This window comes from Amorphotheca resinae (genome assembly GCF_003019875.1).
Source record: "Amorphotheca resinae ATCC 22711 unplaced genomic scaffold M430scaffold_3, whole genome shotgun sequence".
Taxonomy (NCBI): Eukaryota; Fungi; Ascomycota; class Leotiomycetes; order Helotiales; family Amorphothecaceae; genus Amorphotheca; species Amorphotheca resinae.
Window position 1 is genome coordinate 1,100,133 of NW_020194473.1, and position 26,397 is coordinate 1,126,529.

Sequence of the window (26,397 nt, forward strand, 5' to 3'; positions counted from 1 at the left end):
TCAAAAGTTAACGGAGATAAAAGGAAAAATTGATACAATCCCAACACCCCGTCTCTAGTTCGAACAAGTCTTAAGGGAGAAAAATTCCAAAAGATGAATGCGTTCGCCGGGAATCGAACCCGGGGCCCATCGAGGTTGAATGAATCACTTCATTGGCAACGATGGATTTTACCACTAAACCACAAACGCTTTTTAATGTGAGAAATTCCTTCGAAGTAGCTCTTAAGAAGGTTTCCAAATGCAAATAGAGCCTTCTTAGAAAAGGGGAAAAGAAAATGTTAGGCGGGTATTCAGAGAGTCTTAGTATCTTGATTCTAGAGGGCAAGAGGCTGTCTTTTGATATAGAAAGGTGAAAAGAACTGAGTGTTGAAAGAACGGCATGTCTCAAAACTGGATTAGGCATACAGCCTTAGGCATCATTAAGCATCCACCCGTCAAAGAAACCGGTAGAGACGTAGCCTAAGGCATCAATATCACGTGCCTCGACTTTCAACAGGAAAAAAAAAAAGAAAACGGTGGGGGGAGAAAAATTCAAGAAGATGTGTATTCTGCGTTCGCCGGGAATCGAACCCGGGGCCCATCGAAGTTGATATGAAGCTATTCACATGGCAACGATGGATTTTACCACTAAACCACAAACGCTGTTTGATGGTGAAGATTTCTTACTCTATCATTAAGAATCTACTGCTTTGACCCCACCCCTATCCTCGTGAAAATAAGGTTCGCGGCAGAGCCGACGATAAGGTCGGACCTAATGTCACCGCCTTCCTATCTGGATTCCGTCTACCTTATCCTCTGTTTCTGCCACGCCTCGCCTTTCTTTGTCCCTTCTCCTCTAATTTACTTCTGACCTAAATTCTGATCTGAACGCAGATCATCATGGATTGTATGCTCCGTTGTGCCAATGGGGCTCATTCCGAGCTGTCTACTACCCTCGGACCGTCTACAGGGTTCCTCAAAGGATTTCCAAAACAGACACCACAGTATTTCTTCAGCAATATTGCGGATTTTGAACGGAAAGCAAACCGCTACTGGAGATAATTTCGGAGACCAGAAATCTCATCCTGATTTCCTTTTCACGTGCCGGAGGAAGATTTGCCGAAGATCACAGAGGAATCTACGCCCTTCAGTCGACGCAAAATTTCCCACAACAGGGAACCCAGCACTCTAGTCATCGAGATGCCTCATTACCCCCTCCCCCCCCTCTTCGATGGTCTTTCAGTGACAAAAATGGGGCTTTTCTCTGCCTTTCGTGCTGGTCACTCCACTGATATGGAGCTAGATATGCCCAGGCTGTGGAAATTGTGATTATAGTCAAGGTTGACGACAGTAATCCGAAAATTGTTATCGAGCAATGGGAAAAGATTGCCTCAAATCCTTCACGACTCGGTACGGCCACTCGAATCCCTACTGCGCGGGTTGCAACGAAAATGCTAGCTATCCCAATCTCTCGAGTCAGCCATACAGCTTTGGTCAGCGGAGTTCTTCGTCTGCCTTTCGAAAAGCTTTTTCGACAACCAGCAGATCCGATGAATTCTGCAGAACAGGATGTCATTTGCACCACACAAGGCCTTGAGCTAATGGCAAAACGAACCTGGGAGGCCCAAGAATTGTCTGGTGAGTGAATCAACTATCAGCAAAATTATCAAGCTGTCAAGGCATGGGCATGTGACCTCGCTTGTTCTGTATATAGCTCAGCCTGATACTTGACACAAACGATCAAGAAATTGAACCTTACACGCTTGATCAATACCATAGCAGATACTCCTAAAAATAGTAGTAGTGACATCGGTTTTTATTCATGTTACCCGTCGTTGAACTCTCTAGGAAAGCTATAACCTCACAGTTACTAGAACAAGCTCCGGCCCCCTACCTAACACCCCCAGTACTATATAATAAGAGCCCCTCAAGACATATACTAGACGCAACTCTACCCTCTAAACAAAGACCCCTAGAGATAACTCTACTAGGTTGTATTATAAAGACGCATGCTTGGGGATATGGATCTGGGGATAGTAGGAAATTTGCTAGGAATGCGGGGGATAGAATAATGGACCCGGAAAGGCGTGATCGGTCCCGTCGAGGATCCCTGCCGGAAGAACCGTTCCGTTTAAAAGCTGGTATTATTGTATGTAGCAGTATTTATCCATATCTACCTACCTTAGCTACCTGAGGAAAATCGATTTGGTGCTTGTAATCAAGGAATACCATAAATCTTCGGGCTATCCAAGTTCCTGCAATCGTAAGTACTTCTTCACCCATGATGGACGTATGAAGGATGCAGCCCCGCACCTCATTACTCCCCCACTTCAGCACTGAGATATACGAAAGCAAACGCCTGATATTTCCATTGCCCAGCTCAAGATGGCCACGCCGTTTACTCTCGCCAGCGAAGCCGCGAGAGGCTTCAGCAACGCTGCGCAGTACGACCAGTACCGGCCTAGCTACCCCGCCGAAGCCGTAGACAAGCTGCTCACGCATCTAGGGGTGGCAGGTCTGAAGAACGCGCGCGTAGTGGACCTTGCATGTGGAACTGGCAAGTTCACGGAGTTGTTGACGGCGAGGCCCGAGGAGTATGAGGTCGTGGGGGTGGAGCCCCATCGCGAGATGAGGGAGGAGCTGGTCAAGAAGAACTTGGCAAGAGTCAAGGTTCTCGATGGGGATGCGGGCAATATGCCGATTGGGGAGGGGTGGGGAGATGCGCTGGTCGCGGCGCAGGTACGTAGAATGAATGGTTTGAGGGGTTGTGTCAGGGCTGATCACGTGCAGGCGTTCCATTGGTTTGCTACGGAGGCGTCATTGAAGGAGATTCATAGGGTGTTAAGGCCAGGAGCGGCCTTTGGGATGATTTGGAATGTTGAAGACTGTATGTGATATGCAATTGCCTTTGGAGGACACGGCTGATAGCTTCAGACAACGGACCGAAAGCATGGACACCAACTACGAAATGGGAGCAGGAACTGAAGGATATCATTGCTGAGCTTGAGGATGGTCATCCACGATTTAGGCATATGATATGGCGGCAAGTCTTCGAGAAGCAGCAAGATACCACGCCCTTGCAGACGCTCAAAGACACTTTCGCCCAGAAACTTCCGCTATTTTCGTTGCCGATCGGGGAGGATACTGTTAAATGGACTGTCTGGCTTAGTGATGAAGGTGTTTGGAAGAGATATAGCACTCTTTCGCAAATCGCTAACCAGGAAGGCGAGAAGAAGGAACAGATCCAGGAGAGGGTCTTCAAGGCCCTCAAGGACCCTAGTACGGAGCGGAATGAAAAAGGAGAGGTTGCGGTACATGGGGTAACTTATCTAGCATGGACCTCTCGAGTTTGATATCTAGGACTCTGAAGTCTCATGGATTAAGCATCATATGCTAACGATATGTGTCCTGATTTGTTCAGCATCATTCGCACTTCCCCTCTCCGAGGTATACCCTCATCCATTTCTTCACCCTTTTGTGTCATAACGCCTTTCCAAACGCTCAAATGACTCCATGACTCCTGCTCAAGGCCTCTCCAGTCTTCGATTTTGATTTAACCCGTAGAAACTTGTGCTCAATCCGCCGAGATGTACATGACTAGAGATGTATCAGCACTAGATCTATGCTACGTGGAGGTATGCTCACCATTGTTCCCCCTGACGAAAGCGTCACCATAGGTTCTCTTCTTCACGCCGTTGATGTGCTCCTCAGTCTTCTCCAGCGCAATGTTCATGTATCCGTCTACGGACTGCAATTCTCCTGCGGTCAGGTATCAGCCTCGAAATCTCACTGCAGCAGCAGAACACCGACCTTTGTAGACGACTCCCGAATTCAGCTTCACCGTGACCTGGCTCCCAATAATCTCGCTGAGGAAACCAGATGGGTCTCGGCCCTCGCCTTGCGCTGCGGTTCCGTTTTCCATCGTGTGTATGATTGGCTTCCAGCTACAGACTCGACCGCCCAGCTAAATTTCGGACTGCGCTCCTGCAAGTACAAAAGTTAAGGCCCTGAGAGTGAACGCCGTCCGTCAACCAAGTTTTAAAGGGGCGCGTGGATTGTTTATCTTTCTTCACCTCTGAAGTTCAGCCTGGAGGGGTCTCGGATATTCATTGACGTCCACTAGCGTGGAGCCAATTTTCCCTCGCGTTGTCCCACGTCCCCTCTGATCACCACGCGCGCGCAATGCCATTTTGAAGGCTCGCGATATTACCGCATCTGCAAACGCCCACCTGCTTGAATGATGGGAGACACGCGCGATGAGCTCCCGGAAGCTCCGGTTGCACCACCGAAAAAGAAATCTCTCTTCAGCAAACCTACATTTTCGAAACCCCAAGAGCTGGAAGAAGGCATCGATTTCTTCAGCAGAGCAAAAGAGCTCTACCCTCGTAGGCTCGCCGAAGAAGAGCGGAGGCGGCAGAGGAAGCTGGTGAAATTGGAGCGCAAGAGGTCCACCGCCAGTGCAGAAAGGAAAGCGTCCAGTACTCCAGAGATCAAGCGGCGTCGTGTTTCTGCAGAACCAGAGGATAAGAACGAGCACTCTTCTGACAGCTCACCCAATAACGATCTTCAGGATGAAGTATATTCGAGCCGAGGGTAAGTTTAATTAGTTCTACAACATATTAGATCACATTTTAACATAGTTGTAGCGAATCTACACTTTCGACACCCGGCCCGAAGTCGAAATCGAAATCGGAATCGGATTCACAACAGAGATTACAAGCTTCTCCAACAACGCTTTCAGCACGGTATGGAAGGGACCTTGAGACGAAGAACCAGAAGATTTCGAAAGAGAAGCCAATAGCCAAGGGCTATATATCTTTGAGTGACAGTGAAGATGAAGGAGTGACAGTGAAGCAATCAGTTCCCGACCCTTTTAGTGTAGATGATGATGATGATATCTATATGGTCCCAAGTGCGAAACCTTCACCCGAGGAAGAAGAGTCTCGACTCTCTGACGAAGAATTTCCGGAGTTGATTCAACGTGCGAGAGAAAAAGAGAAGAAGAAGGAACTTGAACGTCTCAATACTCAGAAATCATTTGCCGAGCAGAATCATGGGACTGGTGGGCGTCTATCAGCAGCTGACGACGTCTTCCGGGAACCCAAGGCCCCAGAGGCCGATCCAGTCGTTGAAATCCTAGTCTCGTCTTGTCTCGAGGGCACGAAGCCTCTAATGGTCCGAAGAAAGCTAACTCAACGTCTGAAAGAAGTCAGACTTAGCTGGTGTGATAAACAGGTCATAGGAGGCCAATATTTGCCACCAGAAATCAAAGCCTCAATATTTCTCACGTGGAATGGCAAAAGACTGTTCGATGCTTCTACGTGCAAGCACCTGGGCATCAAGGTGGGTTCGAACGGGAAATTATCCTCTGAGGGGAAGGGCATTGATGAACATGGGAGGTTACACTTTGAAGCTTGGACGGAAGATGCGTTCATGGCTTACCAACAGCAACAGCAGCTTCAGCAAGAGCGTGGCGGCCGCGAGGATGAGCCAGAGCAAGAGGAGGAAGTAGCTGTTGAGAGGGTCAAGTTGATTATGAAGGCAAAGGACATGGAGCCTTTCAGAATGAGGGTAAAAGCAACGACGTTGATCCAGAAGATGGTTGACGCATTTTGTCTCGAAAGGAACATCCCAGAGGGAAAAGACGTTGCGTTATACTTCGACGGCGATAAACTCGATCCGGCTTCGAAGATTGAGGATACAGAGCTGGCTGACATGGATACGGTGGAGGTGCACATTCGATAATTGTCAGCGGGTTGGGATCTATGGACTGCGGGCGTTGGAATGAGGTTTCGTTATGGCAGATACCCGGAGTTGAGGGAGACTATAGCATGCATTCGTGGCAACTGTCCTTATGATAAAAACAAAGGATTAGGTGTAAATATATGGTCAGATTGTACCGCAAGTTATACCTAGGTAGTTGTGGTTGTGAATGGACAAACACTTCTACCTCAAACTCATATTCGGATTGGAAATCAAGAACTTTGCACGTTGTATGCACGTACTGACTGCACTAAGTAGATCAAAAAATCCGATAAGGCTGGCGGGATGTGATCAACCGACAGGGGATTCCTGGATCCAATCAGATTCAGCCATTTTCCCATGTTTCCCATGTTACAGAATCTATCTGTCAGGGCGGCTGTCGGCAGTAAGCGAGATGGCCGGGGGAGCTGAGATTCCCAGGTTTAGCTTTATAGTTTTGCCTTACAAACCGGCAAACTTTCAACTTCTCTAACCCACATCTCATATTTCAGCATGCTCTTGCCAGACGCTTCCGATACCTGCCAGCGCGGACATATTCTTATCTGACCATTCTGTCGTTCTTCCACAGCATATCAACATGTCTACGGACGACGAGCCTCCCGCATCCCCCCCAAGGTTTGGGCGCATTCCGCATCTCCAGGGATTTCTCCCTCTGAGTCCGGAAGCTCCAAGTCCAATGGCTACTCATGGCCACGGAGCTTTGAACACCCTTATAAGGACTCGGTCTAACACATCTCTGCATAACACGCCACGGGCGCCATCCGCGGCCTGGGGGCGAGATACGGACGATGAGGAAGCGCTTCCTGTGGGGAGGCCGCGTAGGCTATCTGGGGACGACGAAATCGACGAGTTTAGGCACTGCGATGAACGACGCCTCAGTGCCGTACTTATGGGGCCTCAAATGCGGAGCCAGAGACTCATCGGAAATAGCAACCCTCGTTATCGGTGGGGGAGATATTGGAAAACTGAGGAGCAACTCAAGACCATGCGGAAGCCAATGTATGCAGGACAGTATATTTTGTTACCATAATACATTTACTGACGCAAATTTGATAATTCAGACGCGACTATTATCGGCGCACGAATTCCTTGATACAGCAGTACATATACATCGATCGTCTGTTGGATTCCTCGCTTCCCCACGACCTACTGAATGAATACAACCACACCTCTAGTTCTGGGCCGAGTACCTATAGAAACAGCGTCGAGGTTCCACCCACAATATCTGAAGAAACGCCCAGTCTTCCTAATGGAGCAGGCATCGTTCCAAAGAAGGTCAAGAGAACACCTCGAGAGCTATACAGAGTTTCTGGTGAAACTACGCCCCTTCTGCAGGACGCGGATGATGACTATGATGGTCCGAAGCCTGAGATCCCTGGAATGGAGGACGACAGTGTTGAGAGCGGTGATAGGATTGTGCAGATTGCGATATATGTTAACCTGGCTGCAAACACGATTCTTTTGGCTGGCAAAATTGCTGTCATCTTTCTCACCAACTCTCTCTCAGTTCTAGCATCACTTGTTGACGCGGCCCTCGATTTTCTCTCAACCGCCATCGTCTGGACTACGACAAGGATGATAGAAAGGCACGATAAGTACCATTATCCTATTGGTAGGAGACGCCTGGAACCAGTAGGAGTTCTTGTGTTCTCCGTAATCATGGTCACCTCATTTGCACAGGTTGCACTCGAGTGTTTGAGCCGTCTAAACTCTGATGATCATACAATCATCGAGCTCGGCCTACCATCGATCATTATTATGTCCAGCACTATATTGGTCAAAGCACTTTGTTGGCTGTGGTGCCGTCTCATAAAGAACTCAAGTGTTCAAGCGCTTGCCCAAGATGCCATGACGGATGTTGTCTTCAACATCTTCAGTATTATCTGCCCTCTGAGTAAGTGTTTACGACCTCCGCCGTCTTTGCTCTGCTAATATTCTTTTAAGTCGGCTTTTACGCACAAATATGGTGGCTCGATGCTCTCGGAGGTCTGCTCCTGTCACTTTTCGTCATCATCAATTGGGCTGGTACTTCCGCCAGTCATATTCGCAACCTTACCGGCGCTGCAGCAACAGCTGACGAGCGTAACGTCCTTTTATACCTGACGATGCGTTTTGCCAAAACCATCAAGCAGATCCAAGGTCTCCAAGCCTATCATTCAGGCGACAAGCTCAATGTGGAGGTAGACATCGTCCTGGATGAAAACATGAGTTTGAGAGACAGTCATGACCTGGGCGAGTCGTTGCAGTACGTCTTGGAATCAGTTCCAACTGTCGACCGGGCGTTTGTGCACCAGGATTATGCAGGTTGGAACCTGCCTACTCACATGCAGCAGCAGGGAGATTGAAATGCCTATTGGATATCGGAGTGCCATTCGCGGTCATCTCATGAGGGACGGGCCCTCTAGAGTAATAGATTGGCAGGCGCGTCTCTGGTCACCGAAATCGCGGTTATTATACCCTTAATTGGGGTCTCCTCCGCTGCTGTCAAAAGCAAGACGTGGGTAACTCAATACATGTCCAAAGTCTCCCATCAAAAGCCCTGCCTGGATTCCAAGCCCTGGCTGCTTTTGCATAAGGTAAAATCGAATCCAAAGAGTCGGAGGAGGGAGGAGAGCGTATTGGGAGCTGAAAGGGGCAGAAATCAGCACGCCGCTTCTGAAGCGCGCTGTAGGAGGATAGCCTTGTTACATCGTGTACGTGTGTAGTAAAAATATGGGGAAGACTTGGCCATATGATGTCGGGTCGAGGCGTCATCAATACAACGGAGTATAGGAGTGGCCTGCTCGCTTCCTGTGTATTATAGGTTGAGACTTTTCAACCCGGTAGAAAGAACCAATCGAATGGTCTACTTATCCCTTTAGAAATAACTGAAAAAGTGAAATAAAGTGTTCCATCCTTGATGGGAAAGCCTGACTGACATGTGAAAAACGACACATTTCTGTCCTCTTCTTGCGCTGCTCCTTGGATCTTCCTAATCAAGGTTCTCTGACCTTATAGACAAACAAGGCGATTAGCACGGCTGTGATCGCAGCCCTAATGATAGATTGTTGCGCGAGGGGTAGTACAATAACACTCTCAAGTCATCGTGACAGTGCTGTCATGCGGTAATCCCCAGCCATGCTTTTATATTCATCGGGCGTTTCTGCCTTAGTGAGACATTTGGCCTCAATCTTCTCCGATAACGATGATGTAAGTGCGGGGCCAACGAGAGGAATGTATATCAGACAGATAGATTTCAGACCAGCCTGCGATTCAGTGAGGTCGCGCGTAGAGCCTTATAAAAATGGGCGATGACATCGAAGCTTGAATGCGTTAGTATGCCATGTAGAGGTTTTCATTCACTAGAATGAGGATGAACTTTAAGGATCAACGCCGCATTCCCACGGAATAGGATTTTGAGACTTGCTAAGGGGGATGTGGGAACAGGTCTCTTCGTTCCTTCTTGCATGCATTGGCAACTGCGCTGCTGCTATAAGAAGGCGAACACTGCTCGTTCCTGTTCCTGGCCTAGAGCCGGAAGGCTGGACTCCCAACTAAACGGGGAAGCTCGCGATGTCACTGAGTGGACCGAGGATATAGCAGCAAGACGAAAGCCGACTATATCCTATCCGGGGCATGACACTTAGGGATTCGTTAGCTGCCAGCTGCGAGAGCTGTTCTCAGGAAGTTTTGTTATCTGATTGACATACGAGCTTTGTTGTCTCGTCGTCAGCTTCGGTCGGCGATTTTAGTTGCGACCGGACCGCCGGCCTCAGGGCGACAGCGGAGAAGTGAAGAGGCTGGGAGGGCGCGCCCATACGTATCTCCTTGTCTGTTCAAACCATTGTTTGAGACGCCGATCAGATTAGTATTCCGCAACACACCTTCCGTCATACGATCATCGCGATACCCAAGCTTGCCTGAAAGCACGCCCAATCAAAGAGACCTTGCCAGACAGGCAAAAGCAGATCCGCTTGTAGATCGACCCTCTCTTTCTCCGCTCCCCAATACGATGCGCGGCGTCCAGAAATAGTGCGATGGGATTCCACGAGCGCAGGCCGAAATTTGCTAGCAGGAGGAGCTTGTGCCTAGGCCAGAGAGCCCGGGCTGCCCCTTGGGCTGGAACGATGCGAAGGGGTTGCTCGAGATTGGGTGGTTTTACCGCGGACTGCTCCATAGAAGGGGTGCATGCCTGTCGCGCAGCGCAGCGCATTTCGCATAGACAGCAATACTGTACAGCATTAATAAGTAGGTAGGTAGGTAAGTAGATATTGCAATCCCATCACCTATTTTTAGAGCGGTCATCAAGGAGGGAGTTGAGATGTTGTTCCTCGCAGACCCTACGACAGACAGCAGACAGCAGCTGAAGCAGGGCAGGGGAAAACAAAGGCACCAGCAATTATATCATTATACGGTATTCTGTAGCAGCACTACTCCTGATCGGGCGTAGCACTGGTGTTGTGCGGCTGCTCCAGCGCTGGGAGGGGAGCGCGCCGCATCCATATTTACTTATTACTGGATTACTGGGGTCCCGCATTAAGTATTAATAAAATATTACGGCCGTGCGGCTAATAATAAGTGACGGTGACGGTCGCCCGGACTGCTCCTCACGCTTCCCTCCCTTTCCGTGCCTTAGTCCTCCGGCAAAAAAAATAACACGAAGTCCTCCCTCGTTGCAATTTCTTTCTCCTTTTCCCCATCGACAGGAGACATTCCGAGCTGTGTTGTCCTGTTGTGTGGTCTTTGCTGGTGAGTGCTTCTTCCTCTGTTCTGCTCCCTCTGTTCTGCTCCTCTGCCGCGGCGGGTCGCCCTGGATCAACAGCCCAGGCCCAAGGTACGGAGTATTTATTTGGATTGCGACATCAACAATCCCCCCCCCAGCCTCACCGGTCACCTCGCCGACAGCATCATTCCACGAGCCAGCATCAGCGATTTCCACACGAAGGAGCTCTCGAAATCCTCGACCTCAGCATTCCAACTACTCTGATCCTACGACCTCCCGCCAATCCCCCACACGGATCCCCGACTCCCAACCGCCGTTCAGGTCCCTGCGTCCCAGTGAAACTGCCCCGGAACGACAGTCGTCGTTGAGCATCTTCTGCCTCCGCAGCCATTTTTGCATCTGGGATCTGGAAGACCCGACGAGGACCCAGGGCCCGGACAGCTGCATTGATACTGACATTGGTGCTGAATCTGGCTGACTCCTTGGCTGCGTCCTGCAACAGACCGTCCTTTCGTTCCGGTAATCCTCTGACGACCGATTATCGATCTTGTCTCTTTATTAATCTACAACACCCTATTTTGACACCCATAATATCGTCCTAGACCTCCTCACGAGTCTTGTCACTGTCTCTTGCAACCTCGGTTCTTCAATCTCTCGCATGATAACGTGATCGATCATCCTCCCCATCTCTCGGCATTAAATCTTTACTATATGCCTAAATTTCCCAAGAACTTCGGACGGCGAAAATCGGCCGCAAATGTGCTTGAGGACGTCCAAGATGTGCCGGTAGCTGAGCAGTCTTTCAAAGTGTTTGAGCGATCAGATGGTACTGGTAAATCTTTCGATGGAGGAATGAAATTGAAGAAGGCAGCAGGAGACGCACCAGTTCACAGACCGAAGACATCTTACCGGGAGGAGAATATGTTTGAGGGTATAATTCATGGAAGTCGGTGAGTAACTCTGCCTTTCTTCAGGAGATCAGGCCGATCAAGGATATGCGTGGTCCACGTTAGGTACTGGGGCGCTGACGGCTCAAAGCGGTAGTGGTGCCTCTAATACCAACACCGCCTCAACTACAGATAATTCGTCCCGCTTAAGTGCAGCATCTACAGCTCCATCGTCTACTGATGCCAGAGGAGATGACTGGAGGAATGCACACGATAAGCCTTCTAATGATAGGCCTAATACTCCTGCATCCAAGTCGGGAGGCACTTTCTCCTTCAAGTCTGCAGGACGATCACTTTCCTGGGGACGGATCAAACCTACGAACACCACGCCCCCTCTTGTTCCCTCAAAAGCGCCCCCTCTGCCGGCCGAGTATGAAAACGAGGCTGGCAGGGCACGGGCTGTAACAGCATCTAGCTATGCAAGCACTGCTACTCCACCAAAAATTGATGAAAAAGATATTGGATTAAGTTTAGGAGGTGACTTTTCCGATATGTTTGCCGAGTTCGCGAAGCGTAGGAGTCGGGTTCTGGAATCAGAGAACAGAAGATCTCCGTCTCGAAGTCCTGTAAGACCTATGTTTATTCAGAAAATGTTCGAATATAAGCTGACATCTGAGAAGGATATCCCACCCTCCGAACCAGCCCTACAATCATACTCGAACCATTCCAATAAGCCTCTACCACTTAACATTGACAAGGACAAAGATATCGAGCCTTCTCCTTACTCATGGAGTAGTCGGCATTCGCAAGATGGCTTGATGTCAAACTCTAGCCCACCTCCATTCGCTCCACGCAACGACGACGAAAACCCTTCAGTTCCCCAACATCGATCGTCAAAGAACAATGATGACTTCAGCAGAACTCAAAGGCCCGGCGGACTTGCCGACAGTGGCATACGGCGAACAAGCGCTCATCATGGGCGCCGCCCATCAAAGATTGAGAATCAGGAATTGGTGGATGAGGACGCTAGACTCCTAAGAGAATCCATAAATGCCAGCCGGAACCTGAATGACCCAGGGTATAACCCTAAGGTCCGAGATAGCTGGTCTCCTTCCAAAGCTTCAAATAAAGTCGGCGATACCCCTGTTCCGGCTTCCAATGTGGGATCTGTGGAGACAACCCCGAGACCACATAAGGTGGAAGCAAGAGAACCCGAGGAAGATTTATTCGATAATCACATAGCAGAATCCGCAAATATTGCTTCACGATTTGAAGAGAAATCCTTGTCACCACCCCCGAACCCTGTTCCCCGGAACAAGGTCATGACACCCGCCCAGTTCGAGAGATACAAACAGGATCAGGACAGATTGAGAGGTGTTGGAGGGCAATCAAAAGATGCGGAAGAGGATGAGGAAGAAGCTTACGACGATGAAGATGACGAGGCCGAGAAGAACAGACAACTGGCAAAGCAACGCCGTAAACAGGAGGCTCACATGGCTGTATACAGGCAGCAGATGATGAAAGTCACGGGCGAGGCCCCGCCAGCACTTGCGCCTCTCCGCCCTGGCTCGGTAGCTACTCAAAGTAGTCCCAATCTATCAAACCTTGGACGGCCGGAGGAGAATGAAGAAGAGGACGAGGAGGTCCCATTGGCCATTCTACAAGCACACGGATTTCCAAACAAGAACAAGCCGCCCATGCGGAGCGTGGGCTCGAGTTCTAGCCTTCGCGCCCAATCCATGATAGGTGCGCCGGACGGCAGACTGCCAGTATTTGCGAGACATCTCCCTCCCGATCCATACTTTGGCGCAAGTATCGCATATCCAACAAATCGTGAGTCCATGGGCTTCAGTGGAGGAGCCGGGTCTGTGCCAGGGACTCCAACAAGAGGCCTTCCGGTAGGAGGTCTAGTAGGTGTTATTGCCACAGAGGAAAGGTCTCGGGCTATGAGGAGAGGAAGTCCAAATCCTCAAGGCGAATTCGGCCCGATCCCGTCAAACGGTTTCGATGGTATGGGTATGCCGCCCAACCCTCGGGCGTCAGGTATGATGAATGGAATGGGCCCGATGGGACCTATGGGGCCAATGGGACCAATGGGACCAATGATGCTCACTCCTGGGGATCAAGCCCAAATACAGATGTCACAGCAAATGCAACAATTCATGCAGATGCAAGTCCAGTTCATGCAACTCATGACGTCCGGTCAGGGCACACCATCGCAGAGTGGGCATATGTCGCAACCGCCCTCTGGGGATGGCCTTGGACGACCTAGCAGTGCGCAGGGACCGCAGCTTCGACCGGGAAGCTCCCACCAGCGAGCTATGACCATGATGGAACCAAACTTGTCTTCTTGGATGCCACAGGGAGGATTGTTTGCACCTTCAATAAATGGTCAAGGCAGTTATGCCCCCTCCATTGCCCCCTCTGAAAGAAGCAATGTTGGATTGCCGGGTCGGTATAGGCCCGTATCTCAGGTCCCAGCATCGGACAACAAGTCCATCAGAGCTTCCACAATGACTGGGGCACTCCAGGGATGGGAAAGCAAGAATGGATCTACGACCGTTAAGGCGACCAAGAAGTCCGGGGATGCATCTGACGAAGATGATGAGCAGGGATGGGAGGAAATGGCAAAGAAACGGGAGAAGAAGAAGTCGATCTGGCGATCGAAGAAGGACTCTAATAATGGCTTGAAGGAGATGTTAGGTTACACCTGATAAGCTACGGTAATGGTGAATAGACGGGCAACAATGTTGATATATCGCATGCATGGCAAACCGGCGTTTTAAGAGCTTGGATCTGAAACTTGGATCATGTTTTCAGCATCTTCAGTACGAAAACTACCATGATTGTATAATATAATTCAGATTTCCGCCATTTTGGCTCTACTCCTTTTCCCTTTTTAGTGGATTTCCAACGTATGGACCGAATCCTTTGCCCAGATCATAAAATCTTCCCCGCAGCCCACTCCTTCCTCTTAACGCCCAACTCCACAGCCGCTAAACCCCAATCTTCACCGTGGTTGTGACTGCCACCGGTAATGCCAGCGCGAGCCTTAGCCTGCTCCTCATTCAAGACGGTCAGCAGGCCGAAGATCAACGGAACGCCGGTATCCAGCTGTATGCGCATCAAGCCATGCGAGACGGACTCGGCAATGTACTCGAAATGCATAGTCTCGCCCTTGATCAGGACGCCGATGGCGATGATGGCATCGAAGGGGCCGGAGGAGGGGGCGCTCTGGCTGGCCGTGAGGTCGGGCGTGCTCCCGCTGAGCAGGTCGCCCGCGCCGAGGGAGGACGAGGTCGTGGACTGGATCTGGGAGGCGGAGTAGAGCCTGTTTTTCATCGAACGTGTGAGTTGAGATGCTGGGGCGGTGGGTGGGTAGCAGCAATAGCAGTGTTGCCCTGGATTGCGGGGGAGGGGAAGCAGAGGAGGGGGAGGGAAGCAAAAACGTACTTAGCACAGGCAATGGGGAGCTCCCAGGAGCCTGGAACAGATTGCACGACAATGTTGGACTCCTTGACGCCAGAGGCAAGCAGCTTGGCTTTTGCGCCGGCGAGGAGGGGCTCAATTATTGCTGTCTCTTGGTCAGTGGGGGAGGGGGATGGATTGTGGGGCAGTTGTGCTGACTGGTATTCCAACGCGCGTGGACAATGGCGATGCGTAGACCGCTCCCATCGTGCTTCTGGGCTTCTCCGGGGCCTTTGAGTGAGGCCATGATGATGCTGGCTTTATTGAGTTTTCAAACTTCAGGTTGCTGACGTCCTTGGATGAGTGATGAGGGACGAAGCTGTGTGTTCCTGGAAATCACGTAATATTACCTAATCCTCCCAGAGGGGCCAAGCGTGCATGGGCCCGGACTCCGTATTCCTTAGCGAGGCTGGCCCGGGAGCTTGCCCCGAGTTTTGGCATCCTTGCTAGGGAGATAGAAAGAATGGTTTCCAGGGGGCAAGTTGCGAAACTCCTCATTCTCTGCAATATTACGCGTTCACAACTCGTGTTACAGCCCGGAGCACTGGCGCATGGATCTCTTAAAAAATCGAATTTAGTTACAAAAGCTGGTCAGAGCACAATGGCGCAATCATCATCAGCACTCGGGCCTTGGGTGCGCTTGGAAGGCATCACCATAGGTCAGCTCCCCCCAGGCGGAATAGGTGTCGAGCGGAGCAATGCTTCGTCGTCGGAAAAGTTCAGCGACGGGTCTGCATCTGGAGTTGCCCCGAATCTCAAGACGTTTATCACGAATGTCCTTTCCGAAGCCGTTCCTTTCATTGATGGCGTTGCGCCGAAATCTGGGGCCGCCTCGACATGGAAGTCGAAAGGTTCGGCCAAAAACTATCCCTCGTCCAAAGCTCCTGTCTATATATACGAAAAGACGGTGCCTGGCAAAGAGCTGGATAAGATAGACGGGATGAGTCACTTTAGCGCGGATAGGAAGAATGAGACTTGGTTTTGCAGGAAGAGCTGCCACGAGAACAAGGCGGAGACAGGGACGGCAAGCTGGGAGGAATTCACACATAGTTTCAAGGAACATCATGCCGAAACGGAGAAGGCGTTCACGCCAACAGTCATTGGAGCCAGGGAGGCCATGCGATGGAATACAAGTGGGATCGAGGCCGAGGTTCATGGTGAACGGTGGATCAACATTACCGTAGCTATCGAGGAGATGAAGCATAAGATCGACCCGAAACCACTGAAGAATCGCACCTTTCCTGTTGTGCAGGTCGCAGCAGAACTTGCTGGCGTGCAAGAATTCGTCGTCGTGTCAATCCCCCTCACCGACTTTGAAAGATCACCATATGCGGAATATGCGCGCGATAAGAGCTTGGTCGTGGCTGCGTATACGTCGATAGAGCGAATACGGGTGCTTCCAAGTAGCGGGGATGTGGAATGGATCATGGCCACAGCTTCAGATGCCGGTGGGGTTCTTCCTCAATGGATGCAGAAACTTGCAGTCCCCTCTGCAGTCGCAAAAGATGTTGAACTATTCATGGGGTGGATCCCAAGCCAAAGGAAGAACAACCCATCCCCGAATTCGAAGGCAGAATCTGCAGAGAATAATCTGCCTGCTGGTCCCTCGAATGATGCGCCCACTTCGATCTCGAAAACCAATGATGAGCCCTCGGCTTCGGGCTAAACAAACTAGTATCTGCGCGCTGCTTTGGGGGATAGTAAGATTGTTTTGTTCGTGGTATAATTATGCTGTCTGCTATTAGCGGTTGGATATTGTGTATGTTAGCGAAGCGCTTGAGATGTCTTCTTACCTATAAAGCTAAGCTGCTGTGCGGCCCCTTTCTTCCCAGAGTTTGGTTATTGCCATAGCAGTTCCCTCCAGAATAAGTTCGTGCTCCTGCTCGTGCATCCGGTTTGTCAACTCATCCAATGTTTCCGTTGGCCTACACTCAATCTCCCTCTGTATAATCGGCGTTCCTCGGTCCACATCTCTTATAACATAATGAACCATGATGCCGGTCCTGTTATTCTCTAACTGGCCCTTGTGATAGTCGTCATAAGCTCGTTTTATAGCATCCTTGCCATCATATTTGCCAAATAACGCAGGGTGTAAGTTGATGACTGGGATCTTCTTCTCTGTCAATGGATCCAAAAAGTGCTCATCAAAGACGTGCATCCAGCCAGCACAGACAACTATATCTGGTTCATCTGCTATAACCATCTGTGCCAGATCGGCGTTATACTTTTCTCGAGCTTTCTGGATCACGGTGACATCTTTCTCCCCTGAGGCATGATATTTGCCGCTGATGAGATTGTGATATGCCGTTGGAATAGAAGCGTTCTCGGCACGTGTAAGACCAAAGGCTTTGGATCTGTTGGAGATCACTCGTATGATTTTGAGGTAAGGCATGGTTGTGCGGGATGCATCGATAAGGGCTTGGAGGTTTGAGCCATTGCCTGAGATCAGGACTGTGGCTTTGGTTGTTGGTAGATCGTGCATGGTGTTGACTATGTTGGGAGAGGTTTTAGGTCAATTGAGGTGGTTTTTCAATTGCAGTTGGAATGAAATCTCGAGTACGGTGCTACGTGCAAAGTTGAAAGGCGCTGAACTGGGGTCGCGAGGAATTTCCCGAAAATTTAAACTTTGACGCTAGCAGGCCCCCCTGGAATCTACCCAATTCCCATGCTCGGCACGACAACAGCCTCATGTTCTATACATCGCTCGAGGTTCACCAATCTCAGACTCTCAAGCTTGCCACCACCCATCATGCCTATTGACGATATTGTCACAGATCCCTCTCTGAAGCTGGCGTTAGAGACGTCACATAAGAGTCGCGAACAAGCCATTGCCCTCCTTGATCTGGTCTCCAATGCTCCTCCGAGCTCCTCAGCTTCTGACGAATTCCAACTCCAGATCTCCAGAGAGCAGAAAAAGCTGCTCACATATCTCTCTCAGTTACGAGGCCTTCATCGCGATGCGCATGTCGGTGCTAGGGAGACGAAAGCTCTTACGGCTGAGATGCGACAGGAAGTAGACAAGCTACACCTCCAGCTGCAGAATCTTTACTACGAACAGCGACATCTACAAGGAGAGATTGCTGCTTGTGAATCATATGAGTACGCTATACAACCCTTCTCTGGTGGATGATAATTAATGGTATCTTCGATATAGTCACAAGTATCAGCAATTACCTCTCATCCCTGTGGAGCAATTCCTCGCCGAACACCCTGAGTATGCTGATGCGGATGAGAATTCGTTGATGATTGCACGAATTGATCATGAACATGCAGAGCGCTTGGCGCTAGAAGAGCAGAGGCAAGGATTGTTGAAGAAGAAGCAGGGACTTATTGCAGACAACAAGAAGAGGAAGGATGACCTCGCAAATCTTGATAAAGATTTGGAGAAGTTTATTGATGTAGGCTTTGGTTGTCTCTTCAGCATACATGAGGCTGACAGATTAATTCCAGGCTGCAAAACCGATCCAGAAGACGTTCGAAAAAGTGGTCTGAACTATATGCCAGTTCATTAATACCACATTCTGCGCAGCAGCTTAGCGGACTGCTCCCCGCTCTTCTCCGCCCACTTTATGAGCTACGATATCAGGTCAAATAGAGATACCCACATTCGCGAAGCCCTCGGCTCCTCTACTACATTAGATCATTCAGGGCACGTCCGCGCTTGGTCGTGGTGTCTTTGGGTTGCGCAATAGTGCGCAAAATTGTGGATAAATGGCGAAGTAGCAAAAAGGACATCTATAGAAACCGGAGAAAACAGAGAGCTGGAGTCTCGGCATCCCCATATCTTCCACACTCGAACGTATGTGCAAAAGTTGCAGCCAAAATGACAAACCGTTGTATTGATATTTCTGCGTTGAGAAGCCTGTCTTTTTTAAATAAAGCAGGGTTTTGGAGTTAAGATATCAAAATAAGCCAGTGGGATAGTTTTACTGTCTTAAAGCTGCACTATTTCATCTTTGAGAACTTGATTCAATATTTGCTTTCTCCTATCCATACATATTAGTGCTCTTGTCAACCATCTACTCAATCACGCGCAACAATCAATGATTTTTCAAGCTCCGGGAATAAAGAGCAAGATGAGTATCTTCTAGTTGAGACAAAAGAATGTATTGCTGCTTCAATTAGCACTCCATCCGCTTCAAATTCGAGGTGTATCTGTATACTACATTGCTGTCCATTAACTTTCCTATACCCGCAGTCCCTCTGGGAATCTGCAAGTTCGACTCGCTCGACCATGCACTCGATCTTGAACCAGATCGAGATGCTCCTCATGACCTCTGCCAGTCACTAGGACCATCATATCTCAAGAAGACTGCTCTTTCCCCACCGAGAACCCAGTATGAGATCTCCTGGCTCAAGTCTGGCTGTATTGCCCCACTCCAAGCAAGCTATGATATTGACAATTTGGATTCGATGGGGGTAATAGATTGTAGGGCTGTAGATTGGAGGGCTGCGCTGCGGATCGGACTCGTGGTAATTGGAGGGATATTCCCATGCGTTGATGGGTATTGGATATGTACGAAGATGCTGCCGCTAGGAAGAGCTTTGCCCGCTCCTCCTAAGATGATAAGTGAGCGGTTGGTATCTGCGGTACGCATGTATAACACTATTCTTGGATACTAGTAAATGCGTTGTTGGATGGTTGGATGGTTCTGGCTCAAAATTCCACATGATATAGGCTTGAATTGACATCACGCAGAGACGTCTATCATTTGTACTTGGAGAGCCTCGCTTTACAACCTTGACTGGTCTTGTGGTAGCCACTTTCTTAAAGTTCTCCAGCCTCTCTATTGTTGGACTTTGCCAACAATCAATGAAGTCAGTAACATTGTACTATAGTAACTATTCCTCAAATTTCCAGTTAGCATACTGGATCTAAATTGGTTTCTCTATCCTTGGATAGCACGTGGAATCGTACCTACTTCTCTTCCCACCTATTGGTCGGATGGCACGCATCGGGGTGTAAACAACTGAGGCGTAATCCATTGTCAAAGGGGAGATAGAACAATATATGAAACTACTTGGGATCTTTCAAGTTCTCTCAACAAGGCTCGGATCACCAAAACTATTCCTGTAGGCAATTGATATTCGATATCTAATATTCGCTACACTTGGGAGAGCTGGGTCCACGAATTCACTTTCGAAACCCGGCTGAGTCTCGTCTGTTTCCCGCTTCAGCCTTACTTCGCCAGACCACACTACTCGAAACTATTTCAAACGAAAAGCGAGAGTCTGGCATTGTTCTTCTTCGTCCGATCTTCCTCTCTCCATTGCGAGACACTCTCTTCTACGGACAGCTTCGTCTGGAAGCATTCCAGTTGAGAATCACTTGGAAGAGTCACTAGTCACCAGTCACTTAAGAATGTAAGCAACCACCCATTTCACTAGAGAGCTACATTGTTCATGCTCAGCTTTTGTCTGACTTGTCTCTTTGCCATAGTCATTCGCGCCCGACAAGAAGATACCGCCAGACAAGACACAATGTCTGAATCCGATAGTTCTGAAGAGCCGCAAGCAACACAGGTGCAGACCGTCGAGAAGAAGAAGATGAAGCTAAGAAAACTACCCGCCGATGTGTTTGCACGGTATGTTCGTATGCAGAGGTTCCGCACTCGAACTAACTGGCCGTAGCAAGATCCAGTACTTCTCTGGACCCGAAGTCACCGTTCGTGTATGTGGAAGGGACTTCATACTTCCTAAAAGCCTCCTCTGCTACAACTCGACCTTCTTTGACCGTGCTTTTAACGGCCCCTGGAAGGAAGGCGTTGAGCAAGAGATCACCCTTTCGTCTGCTTCGGTCGAGGCATTCGAGATGGTTGTCCAATGGATGTATACTTCGAATGCTGTCATTCCAAAACCACGACTGGAACCTCAACCTCAGCCTCAGCCTCAATCAGATGGACAGAGAACTATCATCGACTTCGAATACTTGAACGATGGTGACACTTATTACGACCCGGATGAAAGCTCTTCCAACGACAAGAGTGATGTCAAAGTTAACTCTCAAAACATCATCTCCTACCTCGGCTTTCTCAAGCTGGCAGACGAGCTTGATCTGCTAGGTCCATTTGACGATATTCTGAGCAACATCAAGGAGATTCTCATCTCATCTCAACTCTCACTTCAACCAGAGCATATCCGCGGTGCTTCGGAGTTGCCATCTGGCCATGGTCTTCGGAAGCTCTTTGCCCAAGCTTGTGTCAAACGTTACATTAACGACACTATAAGGGACAGCAAGAGCTTCAGATTCGCAACTGAGATGGATGAAGTTGAAAGCTTCGCTGCCGATTTGTTCAAAGAGGTTGATAAGGTTCTCCGCCAAAGGCATAAAATGGCTAAGACTCGACCCGAATACTCCTACTTTGACCCACTCACAGGCGAACGATTCATGGCCTAGTGGGGAACGTAATTGTATGGGGATTAGCATACGACAAAGGTCTAGCTTGGCAGAAGGGCAAAGCTGATATCTGGGGCTCTTTTAGCATCTGCGGTGTGTTTCTCAGGCAATTCCCAGAGGGATAATCTCAACTTCTCATGACTACCATTACAAGGAAACCTTAGCTGTGAGCAATATGAGTTCAGTACCCTTGAAATTCTGTCATGAAAATTGTGAAATGGACCATTGAGCAATGTATAAGTTCAGCCGCCACATATGATTTGAGATCCCAATTTCGCCAGAGCTCGTTCAAGAAGTCAACAAGCCTTGATTGTTGAACCAATTCTGTCAAGAACCCTGGCTGACTTCTCTAAGCAGTTAGAGAAAGCCTTCGAACACTAGTAGGACATGAAGGGCAATCTGGTCAGTTCACTTTACCGACTTTTGAAGGTTAAAGACTAAAGGCATCATGACTAAAGCTGTTCTTGTTTGTATCCCCTGGCCACAGTATCAGCGCAGGACGGATAGTAGCAGTGAATCAAAAAGGCTACTGAGATTTTAGATGCAGATGCGCCTTGTTAGATGCCATATCTACCTGTACACAGTACTGTAAGGACTACTGCACATTCCTGTTTAGATATTGGTGCGGCTAAAGACTTTTGCCCAGGCAGGAAGGCATACATGTGTTTCGAGGAGATTCAAACAAAGTTTAACTAGAGATTGTGCTTTCCCACCTACCTACCTACTCAGCCTCTAATAACTCTGTCAATTCTCAGCAACCACAGCCAGTCGGTCTCAATCATTCTCCACTTTTCGTTCCACAGTCTGCGATGCATCCGACTTCTGCATGAGAGATGCAGAGGATGTGCAGGATATCTTGTCTGTGTCAAGTCACCCTTCATGCCTTCAAACTACCCACAAAAAGAGACCGCCATATCCTTTTGCCCTTTCGACCAAGGAAACGGTCCCCGCTAAGTGGCTGATTATCAGATCGTTCTAACCGTGAGTCGTGACTGGATAGCCTTGAATCCGCTTGGGACAAGGACTCTGGCGCTCTTGCAAATGAAGCAAAGCCATGTATCTCACCCAGGTGGGCGCTTAAGCTTTCATCGCTCGGCACCAATGAAGGGCCGCAGCCCCTCTGGCTCCTGCACACCACCCCAGCTCCTCGTCGTCGACGCGCAGAAGTCACACATCCTTGTGCTGCCCTTCCACTAGCCGTACGGAGTATAAGGCATTGAAGGGTCAGCTGGAAAGCGCCGGCGCTTAAACCCACTGCTTCCCCCGTCCCATGCAGCTCCAGGACCTCGGGTCGTCCATCCCCTCTTCCGTTAGCCTCTCATGCGCTGCTTTTGCAACTGCTCGGGAAATATTTCGTCAGTTGAGATTTGGAGATTTGCAAAAAGACTGTGCGTGTATGAGGCTTATGCCTATGTCGTGTTTGTTGATGGAAGCAGAACCTCGAGCCTATGGCAGTCTGCCAGCTGGCCTGGCTTATGCTAATAGCTATCCTGGTTGATCTGCCATGTGAATTCTGGCAAGGGAAGCTTTGGCTGCCTGTTATGTCAGGTACAAGTTACAACAGCCTTCAACGGCTGGCCGCAGATGAAGCGGTCGCCGAAAAGGCTCTGTTGATGTACATGCTGTAGTAGATATGATCTCGCAGGTTTCAGATCTGGCCGTTTTTTACAGACTGCGGCCCAGACGCGTCCTCATGTCAGTCATCGGTCAGGTTGATCATGTGTTTTGATAGATTTATTTGTTTAAGGTATTCTGGTATCCCTTCCTGCGCCTCTTTCTCCAATCCATACAAGTCAACCCAACCCAGTCCCATCCCGCTGTACGCCGATGTACGCCTACTACAGTTGTTGGGTTGCCCATAGAGAATAATACCCTCCAATCCTTTAAACTGGTCGATGGCATGGCGGGGTGAAAGCCAAACCCCGCTTGCTCTCTCGGCCCTATCCGTTACCTTACTCCCACATGCTCCAGGCCGTGCGCCGAGCAAGATAGCGAAACATGAAGCCTCCCATTTTCCTCCCTAACTGAGACTTCTAGGCCCCTTATTTTCATCAAACGAACAAGAAGAGAAGGCGTGAAATCGTGAATGACGGTCGTTTATCGAAAGTTATTGTAGGTGTGGCGTTTGACAAAGTAGACGTAGTGTGGAAATATTGTAGAGATTTCGAGAATGGTAAAATGGGTCGAGACCGGGATGCATCATGATAATAAGGTCTCCATGCACTATTCAATCTTCCTCCTCTTTCCTTTAGGCGCAGGGCTCATCCGAGGTGTATATGTGACGGTTCGCGTGACAATTTCTCGGACTTGGCGAACACTTGATCTGGCTGTCTTGGGTGATTTGATATCGAAATATCTTCCCTTGCTCTGGAAATCCCAATCATAAGGGGACCGGGCACCTCGTGCACTGCGTGCACTGAAAGGAGAATGAACCGCCGAGGAAGCGGTTAGTGGTGCGCTCAACGGCGATTCAGCACCGGGGGTTGCGGGCGAAGGTGGGATTCGAAGACGTCCTAACCATGAGGTTGAACGCGCGCTAGATGGGTAGACGAAGGGCGTTGTTGGAGGCACAGCTGAGGTGGGTGACTTGTGGGTATCGCAATTGCAAGAGCAGTCGCTATTCTCGCTCGAATTGGTGGAAGGGACCGAGGTAGGTGTGGTTCTTCCAGATGACTTCTCTCCCGGCACTGGACTCGCCATAGTCTTGAGGAAGTCTGTATATGCAGTTGGAGGCGTGATGGGAGTCTTGATATCCTCCTGCTTGATGAAATCCGCAAAGCCCGTCCGAGGCGTCCGCGCAGAGAGAGCTGACAGCTCCGAGGGAAAGGTGGAGGATACTGGCGTCTTAAGCTGTGCAAGCTTGGGCTTGGTAGTTGAACCCATTGTGGCTCCAGTCAAGAGCAATGAGCGTCCGATAGATCAAGAGAATGATTCGGAGCACAAGAGGTGGGCACGCTTGCGACGACGGGAAGTCCGTAGGAGAAGAAAGGTATCGTGATCGGGGCGTCGAAGAAGTAATATACAGGAGTGTGATGGCTTGAAACGGGTCCTTGACGTGCTGCTTTTACCGGGCAAAGCAGAGGCAGGACGAGTAAGAGAGCGGGATAGCAGCCAGCGCTATGGAGGTTGAGCACAGTCAGATGGGCGCTTGAAGGGCGCGAGAGCGAAGGCGCCTGCAGTCAAACCTTCTTTGTTGTGCTGTGGTGGAGGAGCTCTGAAGCTGTCAAAGCGGCGCGTGGACGACGGGGAGTGGGGTGGTGCCAGAGGCCGTTGCGCTGCTTTGCGGGAACTTGGCCGTGGAAGCGAGCGGTGCCTCTTCCGGACGACAGCCTCCACCGACCGCGATGGTCAACACTCAACACTACAGCAGAGCTGGGATGGCGTCGCTGATTCGCAAATCGAGCACGGCAGTCTGTGATTCCTGCGTCGTGAGTCGCGAGTCGTGAACCTCCCGGCGGAGACTGGGCGAGTGGCGGAGAGCAATGGCCGGCTGGGATTGGATGTGCTTCGCGCCCCGCGTGCAGGGAGGGCTCCAGTGCCTGGCACCGAGTGGTGATTGGTTCCGGGGGAGCCAGAATCCAAAGGACGTGGTGTCTCAAGGCTATACTTAGTAGCCACCGCGCTGCTGTCTGTGGTCCGGCGGCACGAGATGATGGTAGGTCAGTAGTCGCTGGCTCCTTGCGCTCCACAACTGAATGGTTGGACCAGAGCAACCTGTGCTTGGAAGTATCCAACTGAAGTTGCCGGATCACTCGTGGATCCCGATCTCAATCGCCTTGGCTTATTCCTCAAGGAGGATCGTGCGGCCTGCTTAATGACTCCGGGGGGACGGTTACTGGAAATGGATTGCGAATTTGCGCAAGACCACCAACGTAGGTGTTATAAGTGATCCGAAAGGGTGGGAGATGAGGGAAGAAGTTGTGTTGGTCAAGTTTATTCGTGAATGCACATATATCTTCTGGGATTTCTCGACCATTATGTACTCGCCCGTAAGCCGCGTTTTGTTCTTGCTCTCGCGTTCCTGATACCTCCTGCCCGCGCGGCACCATTTTCTAATCTCAGATGATCGAATCATTACAGGCGAACAAGTGTATCTCGCCGCTGGCGAGTGCTATGTTGGCGGTTAATGAGGACTCCCGCGCGCTTTCTACAGGCGGCGCCGCCAGCCACAGCAAAAGGCCTTGGAGAGAGCCTTCGAAATTACATTGTGTGGCTGTCAGATCTTTATGGATCAGTACGTTATATTTTCGACAATGTGGCACAGGAGAGAGCCCTATAGTGTACAAAGCATTGCAGCGCGCGGGTATCTTTTGACAAGCGGTTCCATTCCTGACAGCTGACACCATCGAATGAGATCTTCAAGTAGAAGCTTCCTGACAACCTTCCATAACTGATGCTATCTCCCCTAGTTGGCGCCACCTCGAGGTCGGAGCCTGCTCGTGTGCGAATCCTTTGACTGGTTCCCATAGCGGGGTCTTGCATTGCAGGTCTTCGAAATGTCTGCAGTATACCTCCGTTATCTAGCTTATTCATCGTATGGACGGGATGTTCGTTTAGGGTCCCAGTGGGAGAAGATAGAACTCTTGACCAGTCGGGATCAACGCCTGATCTGAATTGGCCGGAAAGCAATGGCCTAATCTCATTTCGACAGTACACACCAGTGTTGTGGATTCCAGAACGTTCGAGCATCTAACATGGATGTATGTCCAACAGTGTCTGCAATGAAGAGGCGAGTCGGATCAAGGATTCGTAGAAGCCAAAAACTGTGGAGATCAGGCTGTGCTTCGGCGACTAGAATCTGCCAGGGATGGATAACTGGCAGGTGAGGCACATAGATCTTTGTCCTATTCGTTCCTAAACCTCAAATATGGCTGCACCGGTCGAAGGGATCTATTTCTATGGCCATGCATTCCCACATGGATGCTCTTCTGTCAAATCATCTCTCTTTTGAAGGATTCTTCCGGGCAGGATGACAGTCCAATTCTGTGGCCATGCCGAGCGTCGTGTGATCAGGGACAGAGATGACACGTGGTAGTGGTTGATTGTAGAACAAATCCAAGATCTAACGATGCTTGCTGCATATGATTCAGCTGTCAAGTACGAAGTTCTGAATTCTGATCATAGTCATTTATCATCCCCTTCTAAGCAACCCAAGAACGAGCAAGTATGTACTTAGATACTTGGATTACTTTGCTCCCACA

At 49.8% G+C, this 26,397-nt stretch overlaps 12 protein-coding genes across 12 annotated transcripts; 8 read left to right on the forward strand and 4 right to left on the reverse strand.

Annotated features, from left to right (window-relative positions):
- Window positions 1-879: 879 nt before the first annotated feature.
- Window positions 880-1,625, forward strand: M430DRAFT_16995 (hypothetical protein; the record flags this gene model as incomplete). The annotated part of the gene is made up of 2 exons (XM_024863575.1): window positions 880-983; window positions 1,283-1,625. 2 exons carry the CDS (start codon window positions 880-882, stop codon window positions 1,623-1,625), a joined length of 447 nt encoding a protein of 148 aa, XP_024723113.1.
- A 739-nt stretch (window positions 1,626-2,364) lies between these two features.
- Window positions 2,365-3,332, forward strand: M430DRAFT_97869 (hypothetical protein; the record flags this gene model as incomplete). Its single annotated transcript, XM_024870073.1, has 3 exons — window positions 2,365-2,718; window positions 2,770-2,866; window positions 2,914-3,332. The coding sequence occupies 3 exons, from the start codon at window positions 2,365-2,367 to the stop codon at window positions 3,330-3,332; spliced, it is 870 nt and encodes a 289-aa protein (XP_024723114.1).
- M430DRAFT_40278 (hypothetical protein) lies at window positions 3,283-4,023 on the reverse strand. Its single transcript, XM_024867382.1, has 3 exons — window positions 3,790-4,023; window positions 3,625-3,738; window positions 3,283-3,576 (listed from the first exon to the last, which is right to left on the reverse strand). Exons 1-3 carry the CDS (start codon window positions 3,899-3,901, stop codon window positions 3,554-3,556), a joined length of 249 nt encoding a protein of 82 aa, XP_024723115.1. The 5' UTR covers window positions 3,902-4,023; the 3' UTR covers window positions 3,283-3,553.
- A 146-nt stretch (window positions 4,024-4,169) lies between these two features.
- On the forward strand, window positions 4,170-5,725 carry M430DRAFT_116866 (hypothetical protein; the record flags this gene model as incomplete). Its single annotated transcript, XM_024861651.1, has 2 exons — window positions 4,170-4,572; window positions 4,626-5,725. Exons 1-2 carry the CDS (start codon window positions 4,217-4,219, stop codon window positions 5,722-5,724), a joined length of 1,455 nt encoding a protein of 484 aa, XP_024723116.1. The 5' UTR covers window positions 4,170-4,216.
- A 594-nt stretch (window positions 5,726-6,319) lies between these two features.
- On the forward strand, window positions 6,320-8,087 carry M430DRAFT_98027 (hypothetical protein; the record flags this gene model as incomplete). Its single annotated transcript, XM_024870089.1, has 3 exons — window positions 6,320-6,741; window positions 6,804-7,636; window positions 7,687-8,087. The coding sequence occupies 3 exons, from the start codon at window positions 6,320-6,322 to the stop codon at window positions 8,085-8,087; spliced, it is 1,656 nt and encodes a 551-aa protein (XP_024723117.1).
- Window positions 8,088-11,155: 3,068 nt separating this feature from the next.
- On the forward strand, window positions 11,156-14,045 carry M430DRAFT_17000 (hypothetical protein; the record flags this gene model as incomplete). The annotated part of the gene is made up of 3 exons (XM_024863576.1): window positions 11,156-11,394; window positions 11,483-11,957; window positions 12,012-14,045. The coding sequence occupies 3 exons, from the start codon at window positions 11,156-11,158 to the stop codon at window positions 14,043-14,045; spliced, it is 2,748 nt and encodes a 915-aa protein (XP_024723118.1).
- Window positions 14,046-14,271: 226 nt separating this feature from the next.
- M430DRAFT_17001 (hypothetical protein) lies at window positions 14,272-15,046 on the reverse strand (the record flags this gene model as incomplete). The annotated part of the gene is made up of 3 exons (XM_024863577.1): window positions 14,272-14,662; window positions 14,785-14,905; window positions 14,959-15,046. 3 exons carry the CDS (start codon window positions 15,044-15,046, stop codon window positions 14,272-14,274), a joined length of 600 nt encoding a protein of 199 aa, XP_024723119.1.
- A 284-nt stretch (window positions 15,047-15,330) lies between these two features.
- On the forward strand, window positions 15,331-16,922 carry M430DRAFT_33670 (hypothetical protein). Its single transcript, XM_024866412.1, has 2 exons — window positions 15,331-16,532; window positions 16,595-16,922. The coding sequence occupies exon 1, from the start codon at window positions 15,401-15,403 to the stop codon at window positions 16,463-16,465; it is 1,065 nt and encodes a 354-aa protein (XP_024723120.1). The 5' UTR covers window positions 15,331-15,400; the 3' UTR covers window positions 16,466-16,532; window positions 16,595-16,922.
- M430DRAFT_97467 (hypothetical protein) lies at window positions 16,601-17,191 on the reverse strand (the record flags this gene model as incomplete). The annotated part of the gene is made up of 1 exon (XM_024870042.1): window positions 16,601-17,191. The coding sequence occupies one exon, from the start codon at window positions 17,189-17,191 to the stop codon at window positions 16,601-16,603; it is 591 nt and encodes a 196-aa protein (XP_024723121.1).
- A 357-nt stretch (window positions 17,192-17,548) lies between these two features.
- On the forward strand, window positions 17,549-18,291 carry M430DRAFT_48671 (hypothetical protein; the record flags this gene model as incomplete). The annotated part of the gene is made up of 3 exons (XM_024868014.1): window positions 17,549-17,898; window positions 17,954-18,197; window positions 18,250-18,291. 3 exons carry the CDS (start codon window positions 17,549-17,551, stop codon window positions 18,289-18,291), a joined length of 636 nt encoding a protein of 211 aa, XP_024723122.1.
- A 1,989-nt stretch (window positions 18,292-20,280) lies between these two features.
- M430DRAFT_273641 (hypothetical protein) lies at window positions 20,281-21,285 on the forward strand (the record flags this gene model as incomplete). The annotated part of the gene is made up of 2 exons (XM_024865590.1): window positions 20,281-20,384; window positions 20,431-21,285. 2 exons carry the CDS (start codon window positions 20,281-20,283, stop codon window positions 21,194-21,196), a joined length of 870 nt encoding a protein of 289 aa, XP_024723123.1. The 3' UTR covers window positions 21,197-21,285.
- Window positions 21,286-22,955: 1,670 nt separating this feature from the next.
- M430DRAFT_33672 (hypothetical protein) lies at window positions 22,956-24,551 on the reverse strand (the record flags this gene model as incomplete). Its single annotated transcript, XM_024866413.1, has 1 exon — window positions 22,956-24,551. A coding segment is annotated over exon 1 (656 nt), but the record flags the coding sequence as incomplete, so codon positions are not given.
- Window positions 24,552-26,397: the final 1,846 nt, after the last annotated feature.

Coding starts and splice junctions, on each gene's coding strand:
- M430DRAFT_40278 (XM_024867382.1), bottom strand. CDS start 3,901: ATGGAAAACGGAACCGCAGCGCAAGGCGAGGGCCGAGACCCATCTGGT. Junction 3,739..3,789: donor TTCGGGAGTCGTCTACAAAG/GTCGGTGTTCTG, acceptor ACCTGACCGCAG/GAGAATTGCAGTCCGTAGAC. Junction 3,577..3,624: donor TTTCGTCAGGGGGAACAATG/GTGAGCATACCT, acceptor ATACATCTCTAG/TCATGTACATCTCGGCGGAT.
- M430DRAFT_33670 (XM_024866412.1), top strand. CDS start 15,401: ATGGCGCAATCATCATCAGCACTCGGGCCTTGGGTGCGCTTGGAAGGC.